The sequence below is a fragment of the Callorhinus ursinus genome, unplaced genomic scaffold (assembly GCF_003265705.2).
Source record: "Callorhinus ursinus isolate GAN/ISIS: 27379988/994484 unplaced genomic scaffold, GSC_fseal_2.0 scaffold37, whole genome shotgun sequence".
Lineage (NCBI taxonomy): Eukaryota > Metazoa > Chordata > Mammalia > Carnivora > Otariidae > Callorhinus > Callorhinus ursinus.
The window spans coordinates 6,255,376-6,273,043 of NW_027397099.1; the positions used below are offsets into that span (position 1 = coordinate 6,255,376).

The 17,668-nt window shown below is 41.7% G+C and overlaps 1 protein-coding gene across 3 annotated transcripts in view; it reads right to left on the reverse strand.

Moving 5' to 3' along the window:
- The window catches only part of CTCF (CCCTC-binding factor), a 49,674-nt gene that overhangs the window by 2,225 nt on the left and 29,781 nt on the right, over positions 1-17,668 (reverse strand). For all 3 annotated transcript variants that reach the window (XM_025888953.2, XM_073880119.1, XM_025888954.2), the window contains 7 exons: positions 13,628-13,761; positions 11,710-11,830; positions 10,865-11,014; positions 6,515-6,675; positions 5,817-5,999; positions 4,994-5,129; positions 433-594 (listed from right to left, as the gene is read on the reverse strand). In XM_025888953.2, the coding sequence (XP_025744738.1) occupies positions 433-594; positions 4,994-5,129; positions 5,817-5,999; positions 6,515-6,675; positions 10,865-11,014; positions 11,710-11,830; positions 13,628-13,761 (1,047 nt within the window). The remainder of the gene's footprint in view (positions 1-432; positions 595-4,993; positions 5,130-5,816; positions 6,000-6,514; positions 6,676-10,864; positions 11,015-11,709; positions 11,831-13,627; positions 13,762-17,668) is intronic.

Sequence of the window (17,668 nt, forward strand, 5' to 3'; positions counted from 1 at the left end):
TGCCATGTCCGCTCCTACAGCAGAAGGCCAACCCTTGAATCCACAGGCCTGGATTTCTTAGGAGGAACACTCAGCACAGAAATTGCTTTATCCTTCATCCCTTAAAATTTGGCTCTTTTACATTCATTATCGTATCAATGCTGCCAGCTGACTGGGATGTTGGTTGTTTTGCAGAACCCTGCCACAAAGTCCCCATCTTGTGAACATGCACGCACCTTCTACTCGGGCCTTTGCCCTGAAGTGCAACAGGCCTTCTTGGGTCTTCCTCACGTGTTTCCCAGTAAAAACTAAATAATCGATTCCTGACAGTTTGTTCCTGGTGTGACCTTAACTTGTTCTCATCATCCCCCAAAACAAGGACCCATCTGGCTCCTGCCCACGCTGGGAGCAGCCGCGAGCCTCCAGCCTACTAGGTGGAGACAAGGAACTTACGCTGGGTCTGTTTGGGCTGGTTGGTTCTGCCAGGAGGGCGTCCTCTCCGCTTCTTGGCAGGGGGTGGGGCTGGGGTCACAGGCTGAGGCTCTGGCTCGGGTTCAATTTCCACAGCAGGTTCCTCCTCATCCTCATTGTCATCCAGGTCTGGCTCAGCATTTTCTTCTCATGAAATCAGGAGTAACATGGGGGGGGCGGGCAGGGAGAAGCATAGCGGAAGAAAAATAACACACACACACAAAATCATATATTCTGTTAAGTCTAGTTACATATTTATTTTCATCAACAGAAGTCCATTTAAAAATGCTTTTGTTAGAATTAATACACAAATCAACTTGAAGACTACTACTCCTACTTTATGTGGACTGGATTATTACTTTTTTCTTTTAGCTTTAGACATCAGAATATTAAGTTTCAAAAAAATTTCTTTTAAAGATTTTATTTATTGGGAGCCTGGGTGGCTCAGCTGGTTAAGCAACTGCCTTCGGCTCAGGTCATGATCCTGGAGTCCCAGGATCAAGTCCCGCATCGGGCTCCCCGCTCGGCAAGGGGCCTGCTTCTCCCTCTAACCTTCCCCGCTCTCATGTACTCTCTCTCTCTCTCACTCTCTCAAAATAAATAAATAAATCTTAAAAAAAAATAAAGATTTTATTTATTTGACAGAGAGAGAGAGAGAGCAAGAGCAGGAACACAAGCAGAGGGAGTGGGAGAGGGAGAAGCCAGGCTTCCCACCAAGCAGGGAGCCCAATGTGGGCCGAAGGCAGATGCTTAACGACTGAGCCACCCAGGTGCCCCAAGTTTCAAATTCTTAAGAGGCAATTCCATCATATGCCAGATATATAACAATACCACAGTGTTTAAGTTGAAAACATATATTCCCTCTATCTATTACACAAAGACAAAGCAGGGTACTGAACCTGAGACAGACCCTTGAAGATGTGCTCCTGCCAGTCTGAGTAGGCAGAAGATATGTGTGTGTACACGTGCGCATGCACAACATAAATTCCTATTGCATTGTGAGGTCCTATTACTAGGATAAGCAGCAAGCATTCTTCTAGGACTGCGATTGATGTTTTTTTAAAAAAGATTTATTTATTTATTTAGAGAGACACACACACACGGGGGCAGGGGAGGAAGCAGAGGGAGAAAGAATCCTCAAGCTGACTCTGCTGAGCATGGAGCCTGACATGGGGCCCAATCCCACAACCCTGAGATCATGACCTGAGCTGAAATCAAGAGCTGGCCACTCAACCTACTGAGCCACCCAGGCGCCCCCGATGGGCTTTTTTTTAAGGCCACGTTTTTTAACTTAATCCTCAGCTATGCCAGAATCAATGGGTCATTCTTAACTCCCTAATTTTCTCCCTGATGCCATCATCATAGAGGGGACTATTGTATAAAGAATACTGACAAGGAGCTTTGGATCCCTTACTAGGTGTGTGACTTGGGACAATGACCAGTGAACCTCAGTTTTCTTATATAATCTCTAAAGCACCCCCAACCTACTTACTAGTGATTTGAGGATCAAAAGGATTGAACTGTAACACATGTAATCATGCTCTGCAACTTGGGACTCCACTACACAGACACACTTCTTGTTTGCACCATGTGTCACAGTTTTTAACATTCTCCATTATTCCATTTTGGCTTCATTACTTCATTTAATAAGAGGTGCTACCCTCATTTTATAGAAAAAGTGAGAAGCTAAGTGATTTGGAAGGCATGGCTAAATTATAGCAGGCAGAACTCAACCTCCAGCCTCTGCCTGGGGCTGTCCTGCTGCCCACCCCTGGGCCGCAGTTCCGGGGCTCCTGCTACCCCAGCCCCTTGCCACACACGGCACGCGAAGTACCCTCCCTGCTTGCCTCTGCCTCTGAGAAGTACAGGTTATGCTGTCTTTCTTTAGGAACAGACATTTACATTTAGAAATCTAGGAGTAAAGGCCTCATCTTCAGGACAAAATGCCTTGTTTGTCAAATCCTAAGTGAGAATGTTGGGAACACACTGGTATGTGGCAGTGTGTCAAGAACGAGATGAGATACTTCCCTGTTGAACTTATTCAAGCCCCCTATTGCCTAAGTTGGCCCAATGCCAATTCAGTCAGAATTGGGGGGAAAAAAGCACACAAAGAAGGTTAATAGGGTCAAAGGCTTATTGGCTTGGAGAGATTTTGGCAAAAAGCCTTGAAAATAGCAGTAGATTCTGCTGGTTAATCTCTGCAAGTGGCCAACAGGCAGAACTTCTGGGAGAAGACAAATGTTGACTGTGTGGCCTTGGTCAGCAGTGGGATGGAAAGCCCAGACTTTCTGGGGGGATAAAAAGACACTAGGTACAAGGCCCAGAACCAAACCGTGCTCTACAAGCCAGCAATGCATAAGACAAAAGAAGGAGTTGCAGCATCTATTAGCAACCATCAGTAAAGTCTTCTGCTGAAAGAAGCTCTGGTGATGCATAATTAGGGAATGAAGCCTCTCTTACTGGGAGATGAACCACAGAAGTGACCAAGGTGGTACCATAAGCAAGAAGGCTAAGTAAGGGCCAACATCTGTGGCAGTAGGAGGCTCTGCAACTAGAAGCACCTACAGAGATCCTCCAGCTCAAGGTTATCTGTGGATCTCTGGTAGCACTTGGGGCCTGTTTTTTTTTTGTTGTTGTTTTTTTTTTTAATTTGACAGAGAGAGACACAGCGAGAGAGGGAACACAAGTGAGGGAGAGGGAGAAGCACACCTCCCACCAAGCAGGGAGCCCGATGTAGAGCTCGATCCCAGAACCCCAGGATCATGACCCAAGCCGAAGGCAGACGCCACCCAGGTGCCCCTGTGATTTTCTTTTTTTTTTTAAAGATTTATTTTAGAGCGAGAGCGAGCAAGCAAAAGAGACCACATGCGAGCAGGGTGAGGGACAGAGGGAGAGGGAGAGAATCCCAAGCAGACTCTCTGCTGAGCATGGAGCCTGATGCGGGGCTTGATCTCAGGACCCTGAGATCACGACCTCAGCTGAAACCAAGAGTTGGACACTCAACTGACTGAGTCACCCAGGTGCCCCCACTCATTAATTTCTTAGTCAAAGGGTCCCACAAAGATTCTCAGTACAGAATGGCACATATGTTTGGTTTTTTTTTTAAGATTATTTATTTGAGAGAGAGTGTGCATGCGAGCAGGAAGGAGAGGCAGGAGGAGAGGGAGAATCAGGCTCCCCGCTGAGCAGGGAGCCTGATGTCAGGGCTCAATCCCAGGACCCTGAGATCATGACCTGAGCCAAAGACAGATGCCCAACCAACTGAGCTACCCAGGTGCCCCAGGAGAGAATGGTGTGCTTTTAAGTAAACCGACATTTTAAAGGAGGCATGTTTACTGAAAACCCAGTGAAGAAGAGAATGCTTAAATTAGATTTTCTAAAAAAGGCAGCAAAAAATAAACTACTCTTACACTTACTGGATGAATATTCTCCCAAAAAAGTAAAAGTTCTAAACAGAAAAGGTTTTATTAAAATAAAATACACAAAAACTAAAAGGGACCTTGTTACAGATCTAAATATAAAAAACCTAGTGCTTTCATGAGCAAGTTTTACATAAAATCAATGGAGAGACTGAATTTTTCAAATATTTTCAATCTTCAAAAAATTTTAATCCCCCCCCATTATTACTAACAAGCAATGCAAAACAAAATGAGGAGCCTTAGAAACACATAAGGCACCATCTATAATTTCTCCAGTCTGATGGTGCTTCTGGGGAAGTGTATTCCCCAAAACAAAACCCCTCTACATACATCTTTTACCATAAAAAGCTTAAATCTTTAGTCACAGATGTGCCTTCTCAACTACTTGGCCAGCAGCCCAAGCACCCACATTACAGAGCCTAAAACCATGAGACAAGTGTGTACCATCCAATGTGACTCTCCGTTATTGACGCTCTTGTTCTCCCTCCCTCTTCATGAGTCTAGCACCTCAAAGCATACCTTCTGCCTAGATTTCATGACTAAAGTAAAAAAAAAAAACCCCAACAGCATCAATGGTAGGAAAATAGGCAAAGCGTTACATTATAAAACGGAGAGATTAAGGTAGGAAGAGAAAGGCTGACCTTCATGGATACATCTCAAGGCTAGGCTGACAGAGGCAGTCAAACCAGAAGTTGGTCAAGATGCTTAAGAAAACTTCTTCATGTCCATTAGATTCATTGCTCAAATCTAGACCAGATTCCTAAATGTAAAAGTTACGAACATAGAAAAGAAACTCTGCTGGCCTTAGAATATCACTAATCTGAGAAAACTGAGTCAACATACTAATTCTGCTTTGGCTTTAAGTGAACATGTAACATGTAATGTACTATCAAGCAATGGAATACCAGGAGAAAAAAACACACAAATAAACAAAAAACACGATCTTTTCCCAGAAACAAACTAGCTGCTGCTGTAAATACATAACATACATTAGGGAGACTAGAGGCTATAAAGGAAGTAAGAATGACTGGCCTCTCAATCCCAGTACATCCATACATCAAAGTACTGGCAACTGGGCACCAAAATCTACCACGTGTAACAAAATCAAGAAATAAGTTACTCACCACTGTCAGAGGAGTCTTCTTTTTTGGAACGCATCTTTCTTTTTCTGCCACGTTTACTCTTCTTTGTTTCCCCTCCATTTTCCCCTTCTACGCCATCTGGACCAGCACAATTGTCAGCATGTCTTGCCATGGTATTCTAACGGAAGAAACAAAATCTTCATTCACGTTACTAAAAAAACTGGTATCAAAAATTAGAAGTTCACTTGCTTTAGTTTTAATAAAATAAAAATTTCGGGTATTCATTATCTAGTCTGAATGTTCTAGTATGTGCTAATAAGCACATCCTGAACATGCTCTCCTCATTCAAGGGAAATGGTCTCCATCTGGAAGAGGGAGAGAGAAGGAAGGAGGGGGGAGAGGGAAAGAGAGGGGGAGAGGGGGAGAGAGGGAGAGAGGAAGAGAGGGAGGGAGAGAGGGAGGGAGGGAGGGAGGGAGGGAGGGAGGGAGGGAGGGAGAGAGGGAGGGAGGGAGGGAGGGAGGGAGGGAAGAGAGTCCCTCAGAAGAGGAGGGGCTGGGTACTCTCAGCAGCCTGCAGGCAAGAGGAACACAGGAGGATTAGACCAGCCCCCTGTCCTGTGCAGACCTAACATGGCCCCAAAGGAAGATCCAAGAAAGACCTATTTCAGATATTGAGTCCCCCGCTTCAGCAGGAGGGTTCACACATGTACAGAAAAGCTTGAGGTGGGGATGAGTGGCCCTTTCCAAATGATAAGGCATCTCTGTGCTTATAACCTCAGTGGAAAAAACTGCCCTGCTTTGCATTGGAAGACCAAGAACATGATATTAAGAACCGTGATAAGGAAAGTAAAGTTCTGACTCTCACCCGGCGTGTAAAGGTTTTCCCACACTTAGAACAGACAAAGGCCGCAGGGACAAAGTTGGGGTCATGATAGCGTTTGAAGTGCATGTCGAGGAGCTGTTTCTGGCGGAAGGTCTTGTCGCAGTGGCTGCAGGCATAAGGCTTCTCCCCAGTGTGGGTGCGCTTGTGCATGATCATGTGCCTCTCCTGAAAGACAGCAGGTGGGGGAAGAGGCCTCAGAGCCCGTCACAGGGCTGCTACCCCAGCCACCATCTGCACACATGTGGTTGACAGGCCTTTCTCTCCGGAAGGGTCTAGGCTCAAAACTGCTTGTCCAGAGGATAAAGTTATCTTTACGGAGCTGCAAAACTGCTTCCTTAAATCCTAGTATGGATATGCTCCCTCTGGCTAGGCTGCCTGTCTAGATCACCCCTAAGCCCCAGGACCATATTCTTTTCTTATCTCAGGTCCTGGACTTAATTCTCCCAGTTTTGATAAAGCAGCCAGGAGTTTGCCTGAGGGGGAGGTAAGCTATGACTGAATAAAAACATCAGCTGGAGACTGAGGTGATAACATCGAGGAGACCGACCTTTGGTGATATTCCTCGTCAGTTTGAAAATACCATCCTTAAAAACAGTTACTATATAAGGAATCTAAAAACCCTCTGATAAAACCTGACACTGATGGGGAATCAACTGCTTTCTAACTATGAAGGTCTCTACCTGTCTGCAAGCGTAATCACACTGGTCACACTTAAAGCGCTTCTCGTTCTTGTGTGACTTCTGATGCTGGATGAGGGCATAGCGCTCATGAAACACAGCATCACAGTATCGACATTTCTTGCCTTGCTCAATGTAGGAATGCTGCTTTCGCAAGTGGACACCTGAAAGCAAAACACAAATCCCAGTCTAACTTGTGAAAACAACAAATAAGCATTTCATTAAGTTAATAATACGTTCTTCTCTGCTTCTTAAAATATTTACTCTGGCTGCTATCCTGAAAGTGAATTAAAAGGCAAAAAGACAAGAGAAGTGGAAAGACTAGCTAAGATATGGAAACAGGACAGGTGAGAGAAGATGGTGGCTTGGAAGGAGCAAGGAGAACTGAGAGACCCAGAAAGGAGCATCAACAGGATTTATTCACTGAATACAGAACAAGAAAGAAGGTGGGTGTCAATAGACGACCTCCAGGTTCCTGGCTTTGAAAACCGGGTAGGCGGTTGGGGCCATTTGCTGAGACAAGGAACAGTGGAAAAGGGTTAAAGCCCTTTGTTTTGGGGAAACGGGGCTGGGGGGTTTTAGACCTTCAGTTTTGAACCTGTTAAATTTGATTAAATGCCAATGATATCAAACTAGGGATGGCAAAGGCTAGATAAGCCTAGCTCAAAGGAAAGATTTAGAGTAAGAACTGGAGTTGTCGGGATTTTAATTAGCTCACGGGAGTTCAAGAAATCACTAAGGCAAAAAGAAAAAGAGTATGGGTCACACTTTAAGAAAGCTAACAGATAAGGCCAGTGGAAAGAAAAAGGGTTAAAACGAGAGGGATGAGAAAGAATAGAGAAGAAAGCCAACAGGCTATCGTGCCATGGAAACCAAGGGAAGAAAAGTGTTTTAAGGAGGATGGCACAGTCCACTATGAAGAATATTCTTAAGAGATCAAGAAAGATGGTAAATGGAATGTTCCCCACATTAAGCAATGTGGTGTTTAGTGATCTTAGCAAGAGTCACTTTACAGAATGGGGTGTAAGCTAAGATTCCCATCAGAAACTGAGGAAGGAAGCCTGTGAGGGATAGAACCCTTTGTGAGTATTGGCAGGGAAGGAGATGAGAGTCAAACACCCAAGTAACATAAAAAATAATAATAATAATAAATGAGCCAAAGATGAGTAAGTCCTAGAGACCTACTGTACAGCATAATTCCCATAGTTTATTTTTTAAAATTTTATTTTTAAGTAATCCCTACACCCAATGTGGAGCTTGAACTCACAACCCTGAGATCAAACATCGCATGCTCTATGGACTGAGCCAGTCAGGTGCCCCTAATTCCCAGAGTTTATTTTTTTAAAGGATTTTATTTGAGAGACAGCACAAGCAGGGAGAGTAGCAGGCAGAGGGAGGAGGAGGCTCCCAGCTGAGCAAGGAGACTGATGCAGGACTCGATCCCAGGACCCTGGGATCACGACCTGAGCTGAAGGTAGACACTTAACCGACTGAGCCACCCAGGTGTCCCATTCCCATAGTTTATAATATTGTATTACATATTAAAAACTTGCTAAGAAGTTAGATCTTTTTTTAAGTGTTCTTAATACAAAAAATAAATGAAAAACTAGGAATGGAAGTTTCCATGTACAAAAATTTCCAAGTTTCCAAATTATGTTTTAACAGGAAAAATTAGAAACTTAAAAAAAAAGTCAAATCTAGACAGGGAAGACTTTTTTAAGATAGGAAAAATGTAAGCATGTTTAAGAGTTGAGGGGAAAGATCTAGGAAAGAAAGTGTGAAGATGAAGGTAAGGAGGCAGTACGTGAGGGTATAAGAGCTGCAGAGAAGACAAGACAGCAGGATTGAGGCAAAAGCAAAGGGACAGGCCACAAATAAGAAGAGTGATGCCAACTCTCTTGTAGCAAATGGGCAAAGAAAAGATGAATGCAGAGATTTGTAGGTTTGGTAACAGAAATTTGGGAGTTTCAATCTGTTGCCTTTACTTACTTAGGAAGTAGGAAAAGAGGTCACTTACGGAGACCATGGAGGTGGAGGGAAAAGGGGAGGAAAGATCAGAGTTTTAAAGAAAGTGCAAATGATTCACCCAACTCTGACTCGTTTCATGGTGCCTTCCACATAGCAGGCACCTAAACATTTGTGGAATGAATGAATGATTGAACTCACTGAGGAAAATAGGAGCATACCTGACAAGGACAAATAGCTGGACTGCCCAGAAACAATGAAAGCTCAGCTGCATTTGGGATCATGAATTTATGGTGCTACCAATCTGCTTCACTCAAAGTCATATTAAAGAAGGCCAATTCTGGGGAGCAGAAATGAGGGAAGGCTTTTCTTTTTTATTCTCTACACATGTTCATTATATGAAAGCCTTTCATACATACATGTATTATTTCAAACAATTTTCTTTAAAGATTTATTTGACAGAGAGAGAAACAGTGAGAGAGGGAACACAAGCAGGGGGAGCGGGAGGGAGAGAAGCAGGCTCCCCGCGGAGCAGGAAGCCTAATGCGGGGCTCGATCCCAGGACCCTGGGATCATGACCTGAGCTGAAGGCAGACACTTAATGACTGAACCACCAGGCGCCCCCAAATAATTTTTAAAAGGCCTCAACTTCCCCTTCTGGTCCTGTGATAGAGACCTAACAGTGAAAGACTTTCTTTCATGTGTTCTTAATAAATACTCATAACAACTGTGTAAGGTAGTTATTTTTCCTAAAAATCAGTTGGGGGAAAAAAAAAAACAAAAAGAGGCTTAGAGGAATGTCTGGAGGTGAATCTTGACTCTAGTAGGTCAAGTCTCCAAAGCCCATGTTTTCCTGTGTCACAAAGTGATAAATTTTAATTATAACATATTAGTGTGAAATCAGGCCTGCTTTAAAGAGGGAACTTCTTTGGGATTGGTTTTGGGAGATAACTATTATCTGACAGCTCCTAAACAATTAAGGTCCTTATTAGGTAGGGCCTAAAGGGTATCATACAGGTATAGAACATCCAAAATATATACCTGCATCATAAAAGTGAATAATTTTAAAAATTTAAATAATCCAAACAGTGGCCTAACAGCTCACACACACTATCATGAGGTATTATTAATTTAGATTTTAGGTTTCTGTACTCTTAAGAACAGTAAAATTCATTTATCAGAGAACAGTTTCTCTTAAATCTTTCTAACAAAGTTCTCTCAACATGTTAGGATGAACAAGTAACCCACAGATCTTATGTGGAGCCCAAAGCTCTCTGCTTCAAACTCATGATTTCATCTTAAAATGTGTATTAGATATTAAAATAAACACATACACTTGTACCTTAAAAAAATGTATGCTAGCCTGCATTTTGTCCAATATGGTCATATTAATATAACAATGTCTTTTTTTTTAAGATTTTATTTATTTGACAGAGAGAGAGAGTGCACACAAACAGGGAGTGGCAGGCAGAGAGAGAGGGAGAAGCAGGATCCCCACTGAGTAGGGAGCCCGATGAGGGGCTTGATCCCAGGATCCCGGGATCATGATCTGAGCCAAAGGCAATTGCTTAACCGACTTGAGCCATCCAGGCACCCCAATATAACAATGTTTTAAGATACCAGCTAAATTAAATTGCCTAACTTTACTCAGCTAAAATACATATGCCTTGGTGACTTCATATGGTTGCTATGAATATCAAATGGGTTAAAAAGTTAAAGTAATAAAAAATGTTTTGTAAAGTACAACAATTTCCCCAAATATAAAATTGTTTATAAGAATAATATTCAAAGGAAAAAAACAATAATATTCAAGGAGCAATACATTTTGGATAGAGATCAGACGGGGGCAGTATTTTTATCTCTTTTAAATAGGAAAAACAAAGGGAGACACATCCAGGTGACCATACCTTTATGGGCCCAACTACAATTTCTACTGATAAATTCTGCCTCTGTATAAGCTGTAGTTTAATTATGCAGAGAAATATAGTTATCATCCAACCAATAAAACAGTCTAATTATTTAGAGAAAGTACTTATACTCTGAGAAAAAATGAAATGGACAGTCCTTAGTTTGAATCATACTATGTCACTTCCCTATTTGGAGATTTGAACATTACCAGTGAGGACTACTAATTAAAGGTTTACTATTTCCTCTCATTACAGCTCCTGTTAATTTATAAATGAGCTATATTCAGGAAAGAATCTTGTGGCTTGACTGCAATGAGAGAAAGAAGATAAAAACAGATGCTAAGTAATGGCTGTTATTAAGTGGTAGGCCATTCACCTATACAAAACTTATATAATTTAGAAAAGGAAGTTATTTATGATCCTCCTACTTTCACACATCCTCAAAAATATTTTTTCATTTGCCCCTAGCTAATTTACTTACCCAAATCACTTTTTCGGGCTATGACAGTGTCACAGTGGGGACAGTGAAATTTGGCCACATTTTCTGTGTGCTTCTGTAAAATGTGCATCTTCATGGTACCACTTTGGGTAAACCGAGCATGACAAATATAACATTCATAAGGTTTTTCCCCTTAAAAGGAAATGCAGAATGAACAAATTAGATGAAATGAGCACCATTATTTAACTGGAGAGTAATTCAGGTGGTAATTCAGCTGCAGTCATGTAGCAAAAAAGCTAAGCTACAGAGAATCCTCAGGTGTTACCCAGCGAGCCCAAACCTAAGGCCTGCTGTATGGCTCACACCCATTCTTAAGAGATGGCACTCAAGTCCTAAACTGTTGGCTGTCAGCTCCACCAGACTCACTCCCGAGAGCAAGCGAGTGAGCAATTCCTACAAGGCCTGCCTTTGGGGGACAGGAGATGGACAACAGGAAGACCTCCAAGTTCTTTCTCTTTTTAAGTTATCTTTATATCCAACATGCGGCTCGAACTCAAGACCCCGAAATCAAGAGTCACACACTCAACCGACTGAGCCAGCCAGGCGCCCCTACAAATTTTTCTTTTTTAGGAAAACACAGTATGGGGGAAACTGAATGAATGGGTTAGGTAATCTACCCAGACTTCTAATAGTGAAACTTTCCATTCTCCAATGTATTCTCAGAACAATGAATTCAGAAGATATGCCAGAGGGGCATTTGTCAATTCCATTACTTTTATGCCAGCTCCCATTCTGGTAAGCAACAGGGGTGTGAGGTGGTTTACAGGGTCCCATGGGATCCACTGAAAAGCAGCTCATTAATACAACAAGGAGGGAAGATGTCCTACCTGAATGAGTTCTCATGTGCCTTTTCAGCTTGTATGTGTCCCTGCTGGCATAACTGCACAAGCTGCACTGGAACGGACGCTCCCCAGTATGAGAGCGAATGTGACGTTTTAATTTGCTGACCTGAAACATGAAAGCACAATGACTGTAATGTGAATGCTGTGGGTCAGGCACAAAACCTTAGCTTTTGGGCACTGAAGTTCAGAATACAGAAAAAGTCTAAAATACACTATTTCTTCCTCCTTATTTGTAATTTTTGTTTCTCAAATCCTTATAATCCAAAGAGAGTAAATAAATGGATAGGGCAGAGATGACTCAAGATGGGTTATTAATAACTACTTAAGCTGGGTGATAGATTCATGGGGGTGTATTATCCTATTTTGTCTATTTCTATATATGTTTTCTGCTTTTGAATAGATTTGAAATTTCCATAACAGTTGAAGTAATCCACGCTTATCTATAGATCAATTTCCTTCCAGATACATAGGTATCAGATGTTTTTTTTGTTGTTGTTTAACCCTAAATAATTTTATTGCTATTAGAATGTGAACCTATTTCCTGCTATCTATCGTATAAAGTAAGTTACTGGCTTCTGTGTATTTGTCTTATATCTGGCCACCCAAATGGACTCTTACTGCTCTGTTTTTTTCAGCTGATACTCTTGGATTTTTTTGGTGTAAGCAAGTATATCTGCAATAAATAAGTTTTACCGCTTATAATTAATTTCTTATTTAGCTGGGATTTCCAATACAATCACAATGTTGAAACGGTAATGGTAAGAACAGATGTCTTGTTCCAAATTTTTATTATTTACTTATTTTTTTTAAAAGATTTTATTTATTTGACAGAGAGAGAGACACAGTGAGAGAGGGAACACAAGTAAGGGGAGTGGGAGAGGGAGAGGGAGAAGCAGGCTTCCTGCTGAGCAGGGAGCCTGATGCGGGGGCTCGATCCCAGGACCCCAGGATCATGACCCGAGGTGAAGGCAGATGCTTAACGACTGAGCCACCCAGGCGCCCCTTATTTACTTATTTTTAAGTAATCTCTACACCCAGTGTGGGGCTCACGACCCCGAGAGATCAAGGCACCTGTCTTGTTCTAAATTTTATTGGGATACTCCCAATGCTTCAGTTAACTGGAATGGATTGACTACGGGTTTCTGGTATACACTCCTTATAGTAAAGCTATTTTCTTCTACTCTTAACTTGCTAGGACTTTAAACAGTAATGAATATTGAATTTTACAGCTTTTCAGTAACCTACAGAAATGATCATATGGTTTTTCTTAAACTTCTCAATGTAGCACACACCAGTAATTTCCTAATGTTCAACTCTCCTTGTATTTTAGATATATTCTATTTAGTGATCATTTATTTTTAAAATATATTATTCAATTTGGTGAATAATTTGATTTAGCTTAGTTTTCTGTGAGAATAAGATACACTTTTCTCTTTGGTCGCATTCTTACCCAGTTTTGATAACAGTGTAGCCTCAAATAGTAAAGGAGATAACAGTTTCCTTTTTTTTTTTTTTTTTTTTAAAGTAGGCTCCAATGCCAGGCCTGAACTCACAACCATGAGATTGAGAACCTGAGCTGAGATCAAGGGTCGGACGGACACCTGACCGACTGAGCCATCCAGATGCCCCCAAATTTTCCATTTTCAAATGCTCCAGGTACAGTTACTTGTTTCTTTGATGTTTCGTAGAACCTACCTATAATAACATGTTGTACTAGTGCTTTTTTAAAAATGGGTAAGTCTTTCACATTCATTACAGTTTTAGTATTTTTGGTGGCAGGGAAGGGGAGTGGGAGTGTCAATAATCTCATAAGATTTTCTATCTCATCTTAAGTCAGTTTGGGTAGTTCTTATACTGGAATCATGGTCTTAGGAGAGGAACCAACAAGTTGCTCAACACTCACTTCTACACTGGCGTAATCGCACATGGAACACTTAAATGGCTTCTCATGGGTGTGTTTATAACGACGATGCCGCACCAATTCTCCACTAGTCACAAAGGCCATGTCACAGTCTGGGCACTTGTGAGGACGAGTACCTAGAGAAAGGAGGTTATAACAGGAAGACAAGATCAAGGGCACAGTTAATGACAGTTCAACATTTGACGAGAACTGCAGCATGAGGTTGAACCCTGGTCATCTCAACAACCTTGCACTAGCCTGAGAATAACTCCAAAGCAATAGGGGGGCCCGGCGGACTTTCTAACATTAACCCCAGAATATTGGAGAACATGTGCCACCCATTTAATTTCTCTTAATTACCCATTTGAGTGCTGCTTTTGAATATAAAAATCGCCCCCCCCTTTTAAAATACTCGTAGCAAGAATTACTATTAAACTCTACTCAATTGGCCAGAGACCCTTGTGGTGATATCAAAAAGACTTGCACCTCATGGAGCACACTACCTACACTTATGAGTTCATCAGCCAGCCAAAATACAAAATCCTTTTTACCCCTAGTTTATGAATTCTGATCACTATGGATCAAAAGTCTGTTTCAACTTTTTTATTTTTTAAAAGATTTTACTTATTTGAGATAGAGAGCATGTGCATGAGCAGGGGGAGGGGCAGAGGAAGAAGCAGATTCCCCTGCTGAGCAGGGAGCCTGGGGTGGGGGGGTGCCCGATCCCAGGACCCTGGGATCATGACCTGAGCCCAAGACAGACGCCACTGAGCCACCCAGGCACCCCTATTTCAACTCTTGATTAAAAAAATATAGAACACCTTGGGGCACCTGGGTGGCTTGGCAGGTTGAGCATATGACTCTTGATTTCAGTTCTAGTCATGATCTCAGGATCATGAGATGGAGCCCAACATCAGGCTCCATGCTTGTGGAAAGTCTACTTGAGATTTTCTCCCTCTGCTCCTGCCCCACCCCCTGCTGATGTGTGCACACTTTCTCTCAAATAATTTTTTTTTTTAAGATTTTATTTATTTGACAGAGAGAGACACAGTGAGAGAGGGAACACAAGCAGGGGGAGTGGGAGAGGGAGAAGCAGGCTTCCCGCAGAGCAGGGAGCCCGATGAGGGGCTCGATCCCAGGACCCTGGGATCATGACCTGAGCCGAAGGTAGACGCTTAACGACTGAGCCACCCAGGTACCCCTAAATAAATAAATTTTAAAAAACAAAAACAAAAAAACATCTCTTAAACCCCAATGTTTTGTCAAGCAGAGGTCACAGAATTAATAGTTATTTGACCCAAAGATATTCAGAAATAGATTGCATTAGGAGTGTAACAGAAGATAAAGGAGACTGGGAAATAAAAATAGTTCAGCATACGTGAAAATAAATTTCAGATAAATAAAGAACTAAATATTAAAAACATTAAAAAAAAGTTATTTGACCCAAGATTCTTCTGCATATCAAATCTTACTGTATTATGACTGTACATATAGGGACACTGGGCTGTCCATATTCGGATACTTTTTTCTAAAGAAAAAACAAAACAAAAAAACCCCAAAAAACCAAAAACCAAATGTAATAGCTTGTTTTCTACATAAATTTATTTTGATAATTCCAGAAATTTATCAAAGAATTTACAAAGTAGTACTGCCTTTTATGTGATTTAAACAGATGACCCTTTTTTCAAAAAAGATTTTACTTATTTATTTGGGGGAATGGAGGGGGAGGAGTGTGCAAGCAGGGGAAGAGCAGGGGGAGAAGGACAATCAGACTCCCCTGCTGAGAGCAGAGCTCAACTTGCCTCTGAGATCATGACCTCAGCCAAAATCAAGAGTTGGACACTTAATCAACTGAGCCACCCAGATTCCCCAAAAGATCACCTTTAAAAAAAAAAAAATCTCTACACTCAATGTGGGGCTTTAACTTACAACCTCGAGATCAAGAGTCGCATCCTCTACTGACTGAGCCAGCCAGGCACCCCTAAACGGATCACTTTCAAACATCCATATCTAATATTCTGTGATCTCAATGTGAATTCATGAAATATTTAAACATTTCTACAAACTAATATACTCCACTTTCTTTTTCCCTTTTACTGAAGGAATCTTACTGTTTTTAGTATGTCCTCACATAGTAGCCCTATAACATAACTGACTGATTATATTACTGGATCTTCTCTAGTCACTTTATATTCTAAATATAGCACTGGAAGTATGCCCAGGTAATGATGACAAGGAAATAAGCTGACAGCAGAACACAGTGCTGTTTTCATAGATCATTACTGAAAAACTAGGGACCATCTGTAATTGCGCACTGCAGGTAACGGATGACAACAAAGTAATCCCAAACACCAAAATCAAAGGAAGGTTACCTCTGAGAACGGAATTAGAAAGAGTCACAATGTAATGAATGGGACTAGCCATCTGCAGAAATGATTCTGAGATGGACAGAATCCTCAAGAGGGAAGTGTGATTGAAGTATGATAGTAACTAAGAAATTTCAAGGAATGTTCATTTGCTCAGTTTGCTCTTTATTATCACTGGAGATGTAGGAGTGAAGGACAGAGTTCTTGTCTATGAAAAAGATTCTGGCAGCACAGATCGATAAGTGAAACAACAATTAACAAGAAAGAAAGCAGGATCCATTTCTGTTAGAATAAACTGAACTGAAAACCAAGAATTTCTCATGTTTACCTAGTACTATCTAGGGGACAGAAAGAGGCCTGCTACTGGTAGACATAAGCATGGCAATTAGGAAAGAAGCAGACATTGCTGTACAACAGAGATTTCCACTGGGTTGTACCACATGATTGCGTATGTCCCTCTACTCAGATCCATGCTTACCAAGTCACCATTCAATTGCTACATCTTCTTGATATAGGCAAGGGTATCCCCTAGAATGCAATACAACTGCATCCAGAAAAGGAAAAGGTGTATTCCTCACCATAAACTCTTTCTGATTCCATCTGACCCTTGAGGGTTTGATTAGTATGAATCAGTCCTGCCAAATTAGCTCTGAGCGACTAGACAGACCACACTCTTATTTTCAAAGCTGAGGACTAGACCATGACATACAGTGCCCACATCAACCACTCCCATTTTAGGAAGTCCTATTATGTGGCCAAATGCTTTTATCTAGTCATATGCCCTTTCACAGTGTCTTCAAAACTACCAAATAAAATATACTATCAAGTGTCTTGAGTAGAAAGCAGGGAAATAATGAAAAGTGACCAGATCATATTAGCAAAGAATATACTAATCCACAACATATTGCTTACAGGCCAAACTCAACTTGCTCATGCTCAGTAGACTACCAGCACATCAAATCAAAAACAAGAGCTGTGTTTAGTGGAGAATCTGGATAGAGGAAAGCTACTCTGCATGAAGAACTGCGTGAGAGAAGTTTCTATCAGCACTTAGAGCCAAATGCCAATATTGAAAGAGCAAAGAGCCCAGAAGAGAGCCTAAAGAGAGCTCCTGCACAGTCCCTCCACTTTAGTGACTCCTGAGACCTGATCACAGCCAACATGACACTAACATAGAATATTAAGTATGGGGGTGCCTGGGTGGCTCAGTCGGTTAAGCGTATGCCTTTGGCTCAGGTCATGATCCTAGGGTCCTGGGATCGAGCCCCACATTGGGCTCCGTGCTCAGCAGGGAGCCTGCTTCTCCCCCTCTCTCTGCCTGCTGCTTCCCGTTTGTGCGCTGTCAAATAAATAAATAAAATCTTAAAAAAGAGTATTAATGTATGGAGCACAAATGAATAAGTGTCTGAATTGCTAGAGTAACGCCTTAAACTTTCCATTCTGAGATTATGAATTACTTACCTTTGTTGAAGTGAAACAACCAGAAACCATGGCTTTTACAAAGAACTGCATTGCTATTTCTAATGTTCATCCTTATAGTGCCTGGCAATTGTTGCCCGGGAATTTCGGGCGTCATTTTTTGTCACTGATGTTAAAACCTTGGCAACGCGGATGGTGATGTCCTTTAGGAAATATTACAGGTTAACCTCCATAATTTTTTTCTGGATCACCATACCTA